Genomic DNA, 17,225 nt, shown 5'->3' on the forward strand with positions numbered 1-17,225 from the left:
TGCCTGGGTCTCTGCCCCACCCCCTCTCATGAATAAATAAATAAAATCTTTTTAAAAATATCGTAAAAAAAATAATAAAGTTTACCTTCTCTTGTGCTACATGTGGTCAGGATTGAAGCTGTTCTTATGGGGAAAGTCCCGGAACATTATTATTGCACGTTAGAGTTGGAAAGATCCAATCTGTGACTTTATAGAGCGGAGGAGGCCCAGAAAAAGAGGCAGATTGGTTAAGATCACGAAGTGGGTGCAGGGTGAGGTCCTGGACTAGACCCCGTGCCCCTGACCCAATCTACTAACCCCTGCATCTTGGCAAATCAGGATACAGAACAGTTACATGGAGAAGACTGGGGGGCGGGGGGGAGTCATTATATTTTGATATGAAACGAAAATCACATATAAATAAGAACCTTAGTTTCATTAACACAGATTCCATTAACTTCGTTAACAGAAGTAACACTTCTGTCTTCATTTTGCCTGTTAGCCAGGCAGTAATTCTGAATTTCTTCATTATCACTTGGGCAGTTCCCTTTCTCAGAGTGTTTTTTTCCGCGGCTGTCTGCGATCCTGACAGTGCTTGTGTGTCCACGCAGCGGGACTTTTGGCAGCAAAGGAAGAATTTTAGCCTGGTTTCCTGCAGGAAGAAGGCTTACAACATTCATTCTCGTGTGTTGCCTTTGTTCATTCTTGAGACGTGGTTGGCATCACCTTGGCAACTCAGTAGAAGCCAGTCGTCGTTGCTCCGTCGGTTTCATTACAGCCTCTCCTGAGAGCAGCCTTGGCTTTGGCCGGAACTGGCACCAGCTGCCTTCCTCGGGGCACAGAGCCAGTGTGGGAGGGGGATGGGGATGTCTGGGCCTGGCCCTGGCATGGCGTTTCTGTTCCCAGTCATAGAGTCGTCTCGGCATAGATGGGGGCAGGCGGCAGGGTGGGGAGGAGAACACGGGGGTCTTCATTGTGAGGCTACGTCTGTACATTGGCAGATTCGTGGACTCGGGACCATATATGACACTGTTGGGAAAACGTGGATGGTCACTGCCAGGTGAGGGATGGTTTGCCCCAAGGTGCACCGTGGAGGTTTTTTCTGCTTTGGGAATTTGCAGCTGAGCCTCAGATAAGTGGAAATGTAGGTGATGGGGTAAAGAGGAATAAAGGGGGATACAGAATGAGACCATGCAACTCCACGACTGCTAAGATCTTGGAGGTGGGACATGAGAATGGTCAGCGGCAAAAGCAGTTTCTGACACCCTGGAGAAATACAGTGGGTAATGGTTTTCTCCTCCCTCCCACCCCCAGCACTGTTTCATGGTGTCTCGGCACCCTAACCTTGGTGCTCACCTGTCAGGCATTGGTCATCATCATCATCATCAGCAGCAGCAGCAGCAGCAAGAGTTTTACTGAGGACCTACCTGGTATTTACCCCGACTCTGATCCGTTATTGGTTGGGGCCTGCTGGGTTGGTGCTGGGATGTCTGCCCCTCTGACTTATGTCAGGTGATAGAGAGGACTCTGGCAGCCAGAGAAGCCGTCAGGCCAGGAGATACATGCAGGTGCTGGAGGTCAGGCCAGTCTGCCTGGAAATGGTGACAATGGAGAGGGTATGGTCAGGACCCTGGAAGCATCTGCCTCGTGTTTCCAGTTGGTGCTACCCTGGAAGTTTCTGGAAGGCTCCTAGTCCCTGCACAAGACAGAAGTCCTCACCTTTCCTAGTATGTATGGCTGCACATTAAAATTTTATTTATTTTTTAGAGTACAGAAGATAACCTTGGAACAGAGTTAATTTTGCTAGGACCTTCGGAAACTAAAGGCCTCATAGAGCTGAGCTTATGAGTTGTAGACTCAGGGGCCTGGAGATGCCTGCGGTGTGATGTGGCATTAGGGTGTCAGAGAGGCATCGGGATGCCGAGTCTCTGAGCTGGTACATTGTGAGTGATTGTCACCTACTAGTATCCTTTCCCTTAAATAGCCACTGCTTGCTGATTTTAGGGTAATACACGTGCTTGGTGTAAATCGGTCTAAACTTTTTATTACAAAGTAACACTGACCATGACACAAGCATTTTCTAGAACAGCGGGCACTCAATAGATCCTTTTTTGCCTGAGCGTACATCTAATTTTCAGAATCCTGAATCGTGGGTCTTAATGGCTCCATTTTACAGATGAGCAAATGGAGCCCCAGAGAGATGGGAGTTATACCCGTGTTTATGTGGATTCATTTACACCCCATATTGGTATGCCGCCTTCCTGCACAATACTTAGTATTAGCTACTGGAATGAGGAGCACAGAAACCCTATTAGTAATCCCTTGAAACGTCCTGTCCTTCTAGTCCACTGTTCTCTTTCTTAAAGCACATGGGTATGTGTTATTTATAGTCTCCCATGAGATTATTCCTTCACTCTGGGCCACTTTGTAAATGTCAAGACAACAGTACAACAGTGTATTATATTACAATTCCTAGAAACATCTCAGGCCTGTAACATATGTTGAAGTAAATTTTATATGTTAAGTGTCCATGAAAAACTCCTGAGTGGCACCCGGGGGGCTCAGTTGGTTAAGTGTCCAACTCTTGATTTATTTCTTTAATTTAATTTATTTATTTATTAAAAAAAACTTTTTTTTCAACTGTTAATTTTTGAATCAGGTCACGATCTCAGGGTTGTGAGGTTGAGTCCCGCATCAGGCTCTGCACTGGGCGTGGGACCTGCTTAAAATTCTCTCTCTCCCTCCGCCCCCACACTTTCTCTCCCAACAAACAAACAAGCAAACAAAGCCAACTTCTCCTGAGATAAAAATCCACATCACAAAGAAATACCACTGCATACTTACGAGGACGGTTATCATAAAGAAGAGAAGTCACAAGGGTGCGGAGAAACTGGAACCCTCATACATTGCTGGTGGGAATGTAATGTGGTGCAGCTGCCTTGAGAAAGTGTCAGTTCTTCAAAAATTTTGACCCTATAGAGTTACTCTCTGACCCAGAAATTCCTCTCCCAGGTGGAATATGAAATGAAAGGAGAAATGGAAACACATATCCACCTAAAACTCGTATATGAATGTTCATAGCAGCATTCATAATTGTGAAAAAAGTGGAAACAACCCGAATGTCTGTCCTATGGATGAATCGATACAAAGAATGTGGTTAATCTATGCAGTGGAATATTACTCAGTCATGAAAGCCACATATGGATGACTCTTGAAAACATACTAAGTGGAAGAAAAATGTTACTCAACAAGTTACGTACTGTATGCTTCTGTTTATATGAAATGTCTAAAACAGAGCTACAAAGACCCGGAGAGTGCGGAGTGACTGCTAATGGGTACAGAGTTTCCTTTTGGTGTGATGAAAATCTTAAAATTAGATTCTGGTGATGATGGTCCAATCTTGTAAAGGTTCCAGTGACAGCAGAATGTGCCTTTTCGTTAAAGGGGTGAATTTTGTGGCACGCGAATTATATTTCAATGAACAAAACTTGTGTTGGCACATTTGTGTCGATAAAGAACGAGTATGAACATAAACCCAAGGGCTGCCTGCTTTTTAGTTAATGTTTGGGAACCATCCTTTGAGGTTGTTCCCAAAGCCCTTCATACTGGGTGACTTTATTGAATTTCTCCTCGAGCAAACTACTACAGTGTTTTAGTGCTGCCTTAACCCGGGACACCTTTGGTGTCCTTCAAGTCAGGACAAATCCACACAACTTTTAGGAAGGAAGCGCATCTGTCTTTCCCCTTCTCTCTGACATGAGGGGAAAAGAGATTTAGACAATGGACACGGCTCCCAGAACGAAACAAAGCCGTGATGTTGACGTAGGCAGGTCTCTGCAGGTCTCTCGGCCTCGGTCCGTCGTGTTCTGGAGGACGGTGCCAGGTCTAATGCTTCAGGGAGGCAGTTTAAATCAACGTAAGGACACCGCGTCCCAACAGTTGGAGCCAGTAGAGTTTCGAGCCATTCATGGTGCGGGCTCGTGGAGGTGGGAGAGGAGGCGGCAGACTATAAGGCCTGTGTTATGAATTCTGGGAGGCCGTGGTTCTCCTTCCCCTGCTGTGCTGCTCCCGTTCTCATAGCAATGACTCTTCGTCCAATGAACTAATCAACTGTGTGTGTGGAAACAATTAGAATTGATTGGGAGGAAAGCAGGAGAAGCAGAGCACCAGAGCCTCGTGCCTGTCGTCTCCTTGATGTCCGGGAGAGAGCCCCTGATTCTAACGCAAGAACTTTGAGACTACTAGACGGGGAGCCAGGAGGTCCAGGTTCAGGGCACAGATCTGCAGCCCACCTAATTTTCCAGGTGGCTTTCTGCAAGCCATCCATCTACCCTCTCCTGACCTCCAATTTGTTTATTTGTAAAAATATGATGTTGGGTTGGGCTGACCCTGACGGGCTGACTTTCAGGCTCTAAAACATTCTAGACTTTTTCTTAATAACTTCCAACTTTCCATAGCAAGTCTCACACTTGCCCTTTCCTAGGCTCTGATTGGCTTTTGCCTGTTGCCCCCTCCCCCGGCGTGTATTGAGCTATTTAATTATGATTGTAAACCGTTTCCAGGACTACTTGGCTGCTTGCATCTCCGTGTACACCACCATGCCCTCCTCACTGTGCCCCAGGAAGGATGTTGGCAGGAGGGGGGTCTCGCCTCCTTCCCAGGACCGGCCCGGAACCCCCAAGTTCCACAAAAGGGTTATTACCTACAGAGGGGAGGGGTTCAGTCCTTCTTGACGGCTGCTTTACTTGTGGCTGCAGGATGTTGATCAGCTCCTCTCTTCCTCTTGCCATGGATGTGAGTCTCCAACCTTTGCTTGGTGAACTTGAGGGTGTGCTTGTCCCTGGAGACTTTGAGCAGCCCCATGGCGGGCCGCTGGTATGGGGCGAAGCTGCACGCCTCTTGGACCATGTCTCCCATGAATTTCACGTGCGTGGTGAGGCACCTGTCTCGGTGGCTGTGCCTTGGCTTGTTCACATTCTTCGTCACCTTGTGGTCCTCCTGATTGATCTGCAGTCTCCTACTTTAAGAGTAAATCCAAAGCTGCTTAGGAAAACAACATGATGTGAGGGAGGAACACTTGAAATCAGAGACTTAGGGTTACTTCTTCAAAGTAATAAAGTGGGCCTTAGTTTTCCAGTCTGTGGCATAGGGATAGTCCTAGCTATGTCACGGAGCTACTGTGAGAATTAAATGAGATAAAACAGAAGACGGGTTTGGATGGGAGTGGTAGGTGATGGTGCAGGTAGACCGCAGTGAGAAGGTGGCCAGCAGAGGCTGAAAGAACTTGCCATCCCATATACTTTCAGGAAGGAAGTCACATGGACACCTGGCACAGGGACTTAATGATTGTTCTCAGAAATCTGTTCATCTTCCTAATACTCCTCCGTGTCTAAAGATAATTCCACAGAGTGGGTTTAAATCTTGCTGTGGAAATTGGAAATTTAAGGTTTTTTTTTTTTTCCTGTTTCTTTCTTAGTAATGATAGAGAAAAATCATTCAAATCATTGGGTGCCTTGGGTCCCAACCCTTGGTTAGTTTTAAACATTGTTATGAGATTACTTCTCGATAACCTCTTCTTGGGTAATTAATTTCAGTTTGCTTAACGTCCCTCCTGGTGCCCATCTTCTAAATGTTGAAGTGAGTCTTTTGCTTTCCTCCATCTCCCAGAGTAATATTCCTTACAGGCTGGGGAACGGTTGTTGGGTAATGGGTCAAATGAAGGCCATATGGTTCATGGACACTTTGCTCTCAACAACTTGATAGGAAGTGGTTCGATTTCTTTTTTTAATTTAAACTATAAAAATGTAAGAACCATCTGCTGTTATTTTTTGCATGTGATCCTGGTAAGTTATTTAGTTAGATTGCTCCTGTGCAATTAGTTGCTCTCTATGGAGGCTTTTGTGGCAAAGCTGGGTTATTTCCTTTTCAGTTGTAATGTATATGGAATGTGCATGTCCCATCCAGATTCCTTTCAAAAATTGCAGCAGGTTTGCCTAGATGCAGTGAACTCTTGGGATTTATATGGCTTCTTAGCTGCTTAAATGTTTAAATTGTAGTGGTCCATTTGATTGGTTGAGAATAGGTCACGTACTAATTGCTATGGAGCAAACCAAATAGGGTAATGTGATAGAGAGTGATGCCAGGGTGGGGGGTAGGGCGGGACTGCTTTAGTTAGGAGCTTGGACGCCCTCAAAGGAGGAGAAATTGGAGTTGACATCTGAAGGGTGATAAAGAGACAGCCAGACGAAGATGTCTGGTGAGCCAAATGAAGATCTGCAGTGAGAGAATTCAAAGGGGAAGGAAGTGAAGAGCAAAGGACCTGAGCCATGCAATACACTGAGGAATAAGCCAGAGAATGAAGTCCAAGGCAGAGGAGAATGCAGGGAGATGGAGGTGAAGAAGGTCTAGTCTAACAGCAGCCATTGGAGGTTTTTAAGGGAGGATTTGATGTCATCTGATTTACAGTTGTAGAAAGCTCACCCAGCTCACCCTGGCTGCTAAGTGGAAATTGGGTAGTTAGGAGCAAGAATGGAGTCAAGGAGACCCGTGAGCAAACTATAGCTGTTGTCCGATGAGAAGCCGGGGTGGCTTGGGCTCAGGTTGTGTGGTATAGATGATGAGACACAATCAATTTGGGATATATTTGAGATTTGGAAACTTTGGGGCATACCTAATGATTTTGGTCTCTTACTCAGATATGGAGTGCTTGATGACTTTTGGTCAGTTAAGTTTGAGATGGCTAATGGAATCCAAGTGGAAATGTCTGGTGGGTGATGGAGTATATGAATCTGGAGCTTGGATGAGATTTAAATTATGTGAAGGTCAAGAGCGTAGACAGAGACGAGGCTGAGGTGTCTAAGTCTGGGACACACTGTGGTTTAGAAGTCTGGAAGAGACACCAGCAAGAGACACCGACAGGGTAGCCAGAGGGATCGGAGAACCATGTGCTGAATGGGTGCCTGGAAAGGAAAGTCTCTCCAGGAGTAATTGGCGCCCTCACCGTTCAATTTCAAGTGTTAGCACTTAGCACCCCTATTAAAATGTTCATTGAAAGATGTATTCTGAAGCTGCACATTTAGTGACTTCTGGAGCACTCAGGACCCAACGCCTGTCCATGGAAGCCCTCAGCCACAGTGGGATCAGAAACAGGGCGACTCTCGTCTCCCGGGGGCCCGGGGGGAGGGGGCTTGCTGAGGTCTCTCTCAGGGTTTGTGAGAGTTTCTTACCATTACCAAAGCAGCAAAGAGTCATTTGTTCATTGTTGTTGTTAAATGACAGTTGCCTATACGGCTTGCATGGCTAAGCCACAAGTCAGTTCTTGGAAAATAATGAGTAACTATATTTTAATTCTCAGTTTTAATTTCAAGAGTCTAAGGTTCACTTAAAATAAAAGCCTGTATATCCAACTCCGTGTATAAAAAGACAAAAATACTTACATTTTTAACTTCTCTATATTCCAGTCCTGATGAGAAGTCTCAAAACAAATCATTTTCTAAATTTTATCTTTTCTCAAAAGCAGTTTCTGTTTGGGAGTTAACTTCAGCTTATGGAAAATTGTTGTATTATCTATTTGTCACTTGATAAATATGATTTAAATGAGTAGTAGAGATTTCTTGCTTTCTATCTCTCTTCAAGTGAATGTATAATACACTCTGACAAACATTTTAAGTTGAAGGGCAAAATTGGGGAGTCCTCTGTTTTTTTTTGTATGATTTACTATAAATTAATAAGTCATTTTTCCTGCCGTAGGAAGTGTACTTTCTCCAAAACACAAAGCAGTATTGTTCTGGAAACAAGATGGTTTATTTTGGTGATTCTCATCGTTATTTAGAGAAATAATGGATTTGTTTGAAATTAAGCAAAGCTACAGTTTCTTTTAGGAAGGTTCAATGGATAACAAATACTAACTCAAACTCTGTATATGTTTATTTTAATCTTTTTACCTTACTGGCATTTAGTTAATTTTATGAATAGATAAAGCTAATAAGAATGTAGTGGGCAGATTATTGGCAATAGATGGTGGTGAGGAATATTCTCTTGGTTATTCAACCAAATACTTGGTTCACTAATGGAATGAGACTTGCAGGGAACAAAACATCAGAAAATAACCCCTTTCCATAATTTTAACAAAATGACTGACTCTGCTGCTTTGTGGAGAAATAAAATTTGGAGGCACCTGGTGGCTCAGTTGGCTAAGCATCCAACTCTTGATTTTGGCTCAAGTCTTGATCTCAGGGTTGTGAGTTCAAACCCCCTGTTGGGCTCCATGCCGGGTGTGGTGCCTACTTAAAAAAGTTTTCATGTTACCTCAAAATTTTCCTTTTCTTCTAAGGCCAAACTGGAAATAGCTCATTTATCTGGTTGGCTCAATCCCACCTTCAAAGGCCGAAGGCTCGGGCCTTCACTTGAAGCATAGGACCTTCCCTGTGTGCAGCACTCCCCAGGGTCAGGAATGAGTAAAACACCAAGCCAGCTGCGTATGTTTGTGTGAAGATTATAGGATGTAGCAAGCCTTGTCCCTGGGTCCCTCGTGAGCAGTTATCTTTTTGAGGCATTGGACTGCCCTGGGAGAAGGTTCCTGATGTCCAAGCCGTGTGTAGGAGGTGCAGGGTGGGAGTGAAGGAGGCTCCGGGCTCGCCTCTTTCCTTCCCTTCTCTTGCCACCTCCTCTAACCACTTGGAGGAAACGAAGATGAAGGGCTGCCCGGGTGGATGGGGCCGTGGGAAAGGGCAGGGGGAGGGCCACTCCTTGCCTGGAAGAAGACCCTGTTATGGGGGGGCGGTCTCCCTGGGAAGGGACTGTCTGGCCTCCTTCCGTGGCCCTTAGCACTGGGCCTTGGTGAACGTTACGTGCGTGGTTGGGGGTCGGGGCAGACAGCTCTTCCCTTCCCCTCTGACAGTTACTTCCTTGAATGGCACATGACTCAGCGTCAGACCGAACCCCAAGGTCCTACACCTGGGGAGATCACTTGATTTGCTGTGCACAGGCGACCTCCGCCCAGTTAAGGCAGCACTTACACATGTGAGGAGATTGCTGGAATTCTTCGGGATACAAAGCAATAGTGTCTTACTACTAAGAGCAGCTTCTTGAGTCTGATCATGTCAGAGTTTATTCCCATTGGATAAAATCTAAGCACATGACCTTGGCTAACAGTGCCTTGCATTAACTGGCTCCTGATTTCCTTTCTCCTCTCCTTTTCTACGACCCTCCGGTTCCTTGAACCCTCCAGACCCCCCCTCCCCACCCTGTATGTCCACCCTATGCTCTGTGTGGTATCTCCCGTGGCTCTTCACTCGCCTCAGTCTTTCTCATCTTTTAAAAATCCACTTAACAGGTGTTTCTTCAGAGAGGCCTGCTTTGCTCCATCATCCTCTCTGTCCCATTATTTTGCACCTGGGCATTTTGTATTTCCTTGGGCGCTTGCTTTCTGCCACGCTTGATTGAATGCTTTATTTATAGGCCGGACATTTTTCTGATTTGGCTAGCCTCTCGTCTATCCCTGGTTCAGGAGACGCTCTCAAAAAATAAGTGAATGAATGAAGTGTCCGCCTACTTTTCATCAGAAAAAGTGTTTCAAGTAAAAAAGAAAAAGTTGTTTCTCAGATCCTCAACGTGCTATTGCACAAATGCCCATCGTACGTGTGGTAATTCCCCAGTCTTGGTACGGAGCTGCCTTTAAGGATAGGGCTTGTGATTTAGTGCCTGTGGTCTAACTACTATTAGTGCTTTTAATTCCTCAACTTCTAATGTGTTTTCTCCGCCCTTTCCTTTCGTCTTTTTTAGCAAGGGAAGCCATATGTCTTCGATAGAGTGCTGCCTCCCAGCACGACCCAAGAGCAGGTTTACAATGCGTGTGCAAAGCAAATTGTCAAAGGTAAGTGCTATTTCTTTATTTCCTCCTGGGCCTTTCAGAGTAATTGAAAACATTAAGTGATATTTGCAGCCTAGGAATCAATGTGCCTTGACTCTAAGCAGAGGCCTGTTAATTGGAAACACTGAATTATGGCCCGAGCTCTGGCCCTGGTTTGCTATGATGTCAGGCGAGTTCTTGAACCTCTCTGTACCTCCTTGCCAGGAAAATTTCTTTATTTCTTTTGCCACCTTTTTGGCAGTAATAACTGCCACCTAGAAGCTTACAAGCTATGGTCACACTATTTCTGTAATGGTTTTAAAATACTCCTGTAGGTATGAGGCCTCCTTTTTACTTTGAAGGAGACGAAAATATATATTTCTGATGCTCGGTTGCATATTTTTGGCTGATTTATTTTGTACATCTGTCCCTTCAGGGAGAGGCCTTACCTGTGGAAAATTCTTGGGCATCAAGGAATTTTCTACAGCATCATAAAATCACATTACCTTGTTGGTTATTGAGCTGGTCTTGCTACTCAGCATTCCTTAAATATACTTTTGTCTAACCCACTTTCAACCTTTCCACTCAGATACTAACGTTTGTTCCTCCAAATAGATAGCCCGAAGCCTAAATTTCTCTCAGAGATCAGCCCTTTTCTCCGGGACTTACCTTGACCCTGCAGGATCTGTGTCAAAGTAACAGCAGGGAGATGAAGCAATTTACGGGCTGCTCTCTACCTTGCCCTTTCAAATCAGGGGCAGGCTGGAGCTTGCCCTGGGGGAGCTCGCCATCTGGACAGAGCTGAGGGGCGTCTCCTGCTACTGTGCTTTTCATCTTCAAATCTTTACCTTCAACTCCGAATGCTTTGGCGGCTGTGCTTTCAAATATCCTGATGTTGCCGTCTTTTATAGGCAGCTCTGGATTTAAAGAGCAAAAGGCAGAAGCAGAATGCAAAAAAGCACCTTGTGATGCAAGATGTTCTTGTTTTCGGGAGCCGAGCTGACTAACCTATTTGAAATGCATGAATGCCAGCCCCGAGTGCATCTGTTAGATTAGTTCTGACCCTGGACACCTGCGTGGGAGGTTGAGTCAGTATGTAATGTTCCTCGCTGAGGTGTATGGTTATGCACACTCCTGTTGCAGATATCAATTAATTTTGAAGGTCTTCATGGTGAGATTATTACAGAAAACAGAAGAGAAAAAAGCATGCCTGAATTTGGGCTCTTCTTGAATTAATACTGTGAGCCTGTGTCTGGTGGTAATATTGGTCTTCTCTCTGCTTCTATTCTTTTGTATCTCTTCCTGTCTAAAAATGTTCCCTCTCTCTCTTTCTCTGTCTCTCTCTGTCTCTCTCTCTGGCGTGTATAGTTCTAGTTTGCTCCTAGTCAGCCTTCACCATTATCAGACTCTTCCTTATTTTTATTAAAGTAAGATTAATCACACATGAGCCATAATTTCCTTCTTTTTCTCTCCCCTTCCATTATCAGAACCAAATAGTATTTACCACGTGCTGTGCTAAGCATGAGGTCCATTTAAATACATCTCTAAGTTGATGTTGTAATTAGAGATAGATGCACTCTATTTTTAAAAATCCCGTGATTAACAAATAATCATAATCTTTCAGTCTTCATTACTAGAGGAGTGGAGTCTCTTCCAGTGTTCAGGTTTTTTGGTACTATGGAATGTCAGAAATAGGTAATCCTTGGAAAGTTCTTGCAAAGATGTGACCTAACTGGATAACCTGAGGTCCAACATATGATGAGCCACCAAGAAAGCCATTTACAGTAATGTTAGGCTCCGACGTGATAAGATAAACATCTATTTTTCACGCACTATAATTGTACCACGAGCATAAGCATTTTCTAACAATAGAGTACCTTCTTTTCCCTTGAAAGGAAATTATTAGGGAATGATGAAGGCCTAATTTAACTTTTTTTTTTTTTTTTTAAATATCCACTGAAGTTACTGTGAGGGGAAGTGGCTGTGTTATTTCTGCATCAGCAAAGTAAAGCACAGATATATAAGAAAGAGCTCTTGGAACAGTTACTAGGTTTCTTTTGTCATGACAAGCCCTATTTAAATCAGTAAAGGAAGGTGGTGCTGTAGGGACCTCTTTTTCTAGAGGCCAGGAATTCAATCCCATAACATCTGAAGGTCACCACAGTCCCCAAGCTTCATGACAATGTAGTGAACCCGTGAGCTTTCCTTTCAAGGCTCTCTGAACCTTTAACGTTTTTGATATTCAGGAAGACTCCTTTTAACTGGATGGCTTTATTCTTTCTTGTTTTTTTTCATTCCCTCCAACTTCAGTGGGTTTAAAAAAAACATATTTCAAACGTTCGCTTGTAGAATTCTGGTATCTCCCACACTCCCATCTTTGTCTGGTGTGTGTTTTGCAAAGTGTTGCCTGAAAGGGTATATAGAATTCTCCGTTTCTTCCAGAAGAGCTTATAGGATTTGTGACTATCAGCATGGTAAATAGGAAGGTTTCTGTGGACGCCGTAGGAATTAAAAACCATGGTTACTGCTTGCTATTGTTGCCGTGTGGGTAACTATTTCCCGGTCTACAGAAGTCACTCTGGGCATTTGCCTTTCAAATTAACTAGATGTAGACTGACTGTACAGGCCTAGAAGAGGTGGTTTCTTGTTTTCTAGATCTCATTTCTTTCAGCTTCATTCATTTGGTTGTTCCTTTTATTCCTTCCTGTATGCAAGGATATTAAGCATTTGCCATGCGCTGTAAGCACTGCTAGGGACTGAGAATCAGCAAGATACACAAGACCAAGAAGCTCCACGTACAGGGGAAGAAACAGGTGCAGCGGTAGTTATCATACTCATGGGTAGTACATGCTCTAAGATGGCTAAGTGCAAAATGCTGTGAGACCCCAGAAGAAAGTCACTTGGGACTGATTTTGGTGAGTGGGGGTGAGGATTGGAGAATTAAGGGTTCTTGGAAAGGCCGGGTCCTGACGACTGTACGGTATAGCAGGGCCGCACAAGCACAAGGAGCAGCAAAAGCATAAGGGCACAGATTTTATGGCGTGTTTGGGCAACGTAGAGTTGTTGCAAGGTGCCTCGGGGCTGGGACCTAAAAGGAGAGTTTGGATCAGAGTTTGGTGGAAATGGATGTGGACTCACTGAGAAGTTTTAAGCTCAGGATACTATAAGGTCTATTTTATTATATTATATGTGACTCTTAAGAAGAAATATATTTATTTGGCTACTGCTATCTCGCAGGCCCCCTCTGTGCTCTTTATATGTGTTATTGTATTTTAAGTCTCCACAGTTTTATGAGGTGTGAGCATGATTGTTCCCGTTGTACTAAAGAGGAATTTGAGGTCAGGTCAGTTAGGGGACTCGAGCCCGAGCTTGCTTGTCTTCCTGAATGTGTCTGCACCATCCTGCCCCCACTTTCCTGGTGGGCTCATCATGAGCACTTAGGAACGATTTATGAGTTGTTACTTTTCTATCAGGCCATATGGACTATTACCCAAGCACTGCAAAAAGAGGGATTGGAATGGAAGTGGGGAGAGGGGAGAGAATAGAGACCATGGTCCCGTGGCCTTGGGGTGGCCCTGCCTGCCGTCCAGCCGTGAGATGCACTTCCATTCTGGAGATGCAGCTGGGCCGGCCGTTCTGGTTTGCCACGAGCGTTCAGCAGGGCTGCCCCTGGGCATGTGGCCTCCTTGAGTAGTTTGGTTGGCCCCCCAGAGCCTTAGGATTCCAAGGCAGGGATGACTTGTCAGCTACTGTTGCCACTGACAGGCCATCATTTTACCTGGGGGAGTTGGTAGGAGGCCATGACAGCCTTCTCAGGAACTTCCGTGATTATATCTTCCCCAAATTCTTACCCAACAGTGGAGCTAACTCTTCTGCTCTGGCCAAGATCTGGTCTCAGAACTAGCCAAACCTGGGTAGGAAAACTGGCTTCCGAAGTCTATAGCAAGAGTCGAGGAGAGTTTTCTAGCATCCCACTCTTCTTCACCTTCCTGTCTGGAGGTGAGAAGGCTCTTCCCACCTGCAGCGGAATCTCTCTCTGGGTCTGCTTGGCTGCTGGATGGACGTGTGCTGCGTTTGTGGGTGCCAACGGCTGCGTGGCGTGAGCTGAGATCACATCGCGCCAGAGCCCATCACAAAGCAAGGTTCTGTCTGGCTGAGCTGGTTCCTGGCCCTGCGGCTGGCGCATAGAAATAGTCATTCTGTTACGGGAGAGGCTCTGAAACAAATGCTTTCCTCGGGCCCAGGAACTGTCATTCAGCATGATGAAAGTGCCTTTCTGTGGGCTGTTTCTGTGAGGGCTGAGTGGGGGTGGTTGTGCGGCTCAGCGTGGCGCTCCCCCACCCTGCTTTCCCCGCGGCCAACCCGAATGCCCTGTGTGCTCACTCGCCTCCTGCCTCTCCCCTTCCCTGAGAATCAAACACGGGCTAGGTAAACAAACTGACCCCCAAAACATGGAGTTTGGAAGAAAATAGAGAACACGGAGTTCAAAGGGCTTTTTCTTTCCTTTTTAAATTACCATTTAATTCACAATTGAGTTGATCGAGGACCTCAGCTCTGTTCAACCTTGAACACTAGAGATAGGTTCTCCAGCAAGGAACCGATTGTAACGTGATTGTAAATAGGTCCTTAGTGGCCAAGGAGAGGTTGTTCTGGTGGGGTTTTATGTGCTCTCTTTTCTTAAAAAAAAAAAAAAAAAAATTGGGCTCCGTGTTGAAATAGCAGCACCAGACAGTCAAGGATTCCCCGAGTCTCACGTGATCCTTAGCTCCCTGCTCCAGAACAAGTGGCGCTCCCTTGAGCTCTTGCTTTCCTGTGTGTGTCCCAGGCCTTACCCTGCAGGCGTGCGGGGAGCAGCAGCTAACCAGGGGTTGGGACCGTGCATTCTCCTTAGGAGGGCTGGATTCGGAGGCGTAGACCCGTCCGGGGGAGCCTAATTCCGGTGCCCTGGCCCCGCTGCTTCTTGGCAGAGGAGGGAGCATGTGCTGGGTTTTCTCTTGTCGGTGGGGCTCTGGCGCTGAGCTGAGGCGGGGCTCTGGCGCTGAGCTGAGGCGTTGCTCAGAGCCACCTCCTGCATGCACGTGCCCTCGTGGGGTGGCCAGCGGCCTGCTAGGAGGGGCGGCGGGACCTAGACCCTTGGCCTTGGCCTCCCTACCCCTGGTCTGATGCCTGGGCCTGCAGGTCCCAGGGCGCGTCCCACACAAGCGCTGAAGGTAAGGAAGCCCTTCCAGGGCAGGGGCAGATGTTTCATTTCTAACAAAGAGAAGCTTCAGTGCTGGATTGTGGCTGGCATTCCAACTGTCTGGAGTTGTTTATGCCACGGATACCGAATTTTAAAAGTACCCTTGGGTCCCTCAGAGCCCACTGCACTCACGGGCGCTCAGACGCTCTCCACTCGGAATCTCTTCTCTGAACAGGTTGGCATTTTCGTGAAAACTGAAGCTTGAACCTCCACCCCTTACATTGTAGTCAAGGTTTTGCTTCTCCTGTTCCCAAGGAAACCATTACCAGAAGTTTGATATGTGTGAACATTCTCTCCCTCCCTCCTCTCTCAATATAGCTTGACACAAACTCCGGAGGGCTGCTAGGATTAAAAAAAAATGCTGCTGCTTAATTTCCCTCTCTTTTTTTTTTTTTGCTTCCTGAAGGAAAATCGCAATCTCTTTTCTGACCCCTGTTCCCATTCCTCAGCTCAATAGCCTCAGATCAAGAAAATGTATGTATATTGGAAAAAAAAAATTGAGAAAAGCTAACAAAACAGCAAACATTGATTGGCATAAAATTCAGAGACCAAACCCACAAACCGGCCAGCCTGATCGGGGCCTGAACTCGATGGAGCTGGTGGCCTGGCTTGATGCTGAAGGGGACGGTGGCCCTGAAGAGGACGCCCCAGTAGGGGTTCCCCCGGCCACCCCCACTGTCCTCTCAGGAGTGGGACTTCCTCCCCTTATGTAGAGATGTTGGGCCAAGGACATTGATTATGTACTATTTCCCTTTCGGTGATGTTGATGCGGGTGAAGGAGGATTGAGGGAAACGGGTGCTGAATCTACTTTAATCACGTCTGCCACCTTGAGGGAGTTCCCACAGGTGATCTTCAGTGCAAAGCAGCATCTGTCCTCACGCTCCCCCCTCCCCCGTCCCCCCTATTCCCGGCATGTGGGGCTGGGCACAGCGAGCTCGTTGTGAGCAAAGGAAACCCCCGATGCGCCGGGGCCTGGCCGCCCTGCTAGCGCAGTCACTGCGGACACAGACGTGTGACCCCTGCGTCAGGCTGGCTGGGCGCACAGAGCGGGGCCTGGCCTGCCCCCCAGCTCCCCAGCTGTGCCCAAGGGCCCCGCGCCGCCGGCCTGAGAACCCTTCCCGAGGGCTGACCCCATCACATCCTGGGGGGGATATTCTCTTCTATACCTCACTCCAGAGACTCAGGACACTGATAAGGTTTTTCTTCCTCCCACCGATCCCAGGAGATCGATTTAGAGAAGAAAACTCGAGTATCTTTCTCCTAAAAAAGTGTATTGCTCCATATCTGTCCTGATGTTACTGGGAGAGAGAGAGTGTCTGCCTCTTTCTTCATTATTCTGTGGGAATGTGAGTACATTTCTCCTTATTTGTGGAACAGTGGAGGCCTTCATTTCTGCTTTTATCTCGCCATTCTACTTAAAATGCAAATGGAGCTGAAATACATCATTTGTGTGAAAAAAATGAGATGGGCCATTTGGAAAATGTAATTTTAAAACATGGAGCCACACTAGCATATGATCAAAGTAATGAGTTAATTTTAATTTCTTTTTCTTGCTTGCAGATGTCCTTGAGGGTTATAATGGGACGATTTTTGCGTATGGACAGACGTCCTCAGGAAAGACACACACCATGGAGGTAAGACTGCAGCACGCAGTGAGGCACTGGTGGGGCCACACGCATCCAGGGCAGACGGCCCCGACGGCCGCAGGGCTGGTTGAGGGGCGGGTCACGTTTGACCGATTCATTCTGTCTCTGTGGACCTTCAAAATAACGGAGAGTAATAACATCTCAGGAGTTGAGAATTTTAAAAAAATCCTCTGTTGGTAGCTTGCTCAGAATGGTGATAGTAAACTCTATTCCAAGACTCCTCCGTAGGCTCAGCAGCAGCGTAAGCATCCTTAGGGACCGCAGCCCTAATCTCCCTGAGAAAGCCTGTGGTGAGGATCATGTATGCGGAGGAGGGCCACTCTGGGGAGGTGAGATTGCTCAGAAGAAATAAAAAACTCTAGGTCAGGCTTGAAGAAGGTGACTTGTGGACCAAATTCAGCCCAGACACGTGTTTTGGTTTGGCCTGCACCATGTGTTTTTTTAAAGTTTTTGAATTTATTATTATTATGTGTCTTATTAAAATTGCAGGCAGTGCTTACAATGGGACGA

General features: G+C 46.2%; 1 protein-coding gene and 1 long non-coding RNA gene across 2 annotated transcripts in view; one reads left to right on the forward strand and one right to left on the reverse strand.

Moving 5' to 3' along the window:
- KIF5C (kinesin family member 5C) overlaps positions 1-17,225 on the forward strand; it is a 148,750-nt gene that overhangs the window by 39,610 nt on the left and 91,915 nt on the right. The window contains exons 2-3 of the mRNA XM_072789139.1: positions 9,763-9,853; positions 16,630-16,703. Coding sequence (XP_072645240.1) covers positions 9,763-9,853; positions 16,630-16,703 — 165 coding nt within the window. The remainder of the gene's footprint in view (positions 1-9,762; positions 9,854-16,629; positions 16,704-17,225) is intronic.
- LOC140611981 (uncharacterized) lies at positions 363-14,829 on the reverse strand. The gene is made up of 4 exons (XR_012013336.1): positions 10,499-14,829; positions 4,682-4,999; positions 1,407-4,089; positions 363-1,008 (listed from the first exon to the last, which is right to left on the reverse strand). It is a non-coding gene; the product is annotated as an uncharacterized lncRNA (long non-coding RNA).

Source organism: Canis lupus, chromosome 20, assembly GCF_048164855.1.
Source record: "Canis lupus baileyi chromosome 20, mCanLup2.hap1, whole genome shotgun sequence".
In the NCBI taxonomy this organism is placed as follows: Eukaryota; Metazoa; Chordata; class Mammalia; order Carnivora; family Canidae; genus Canis; species Canis lupus.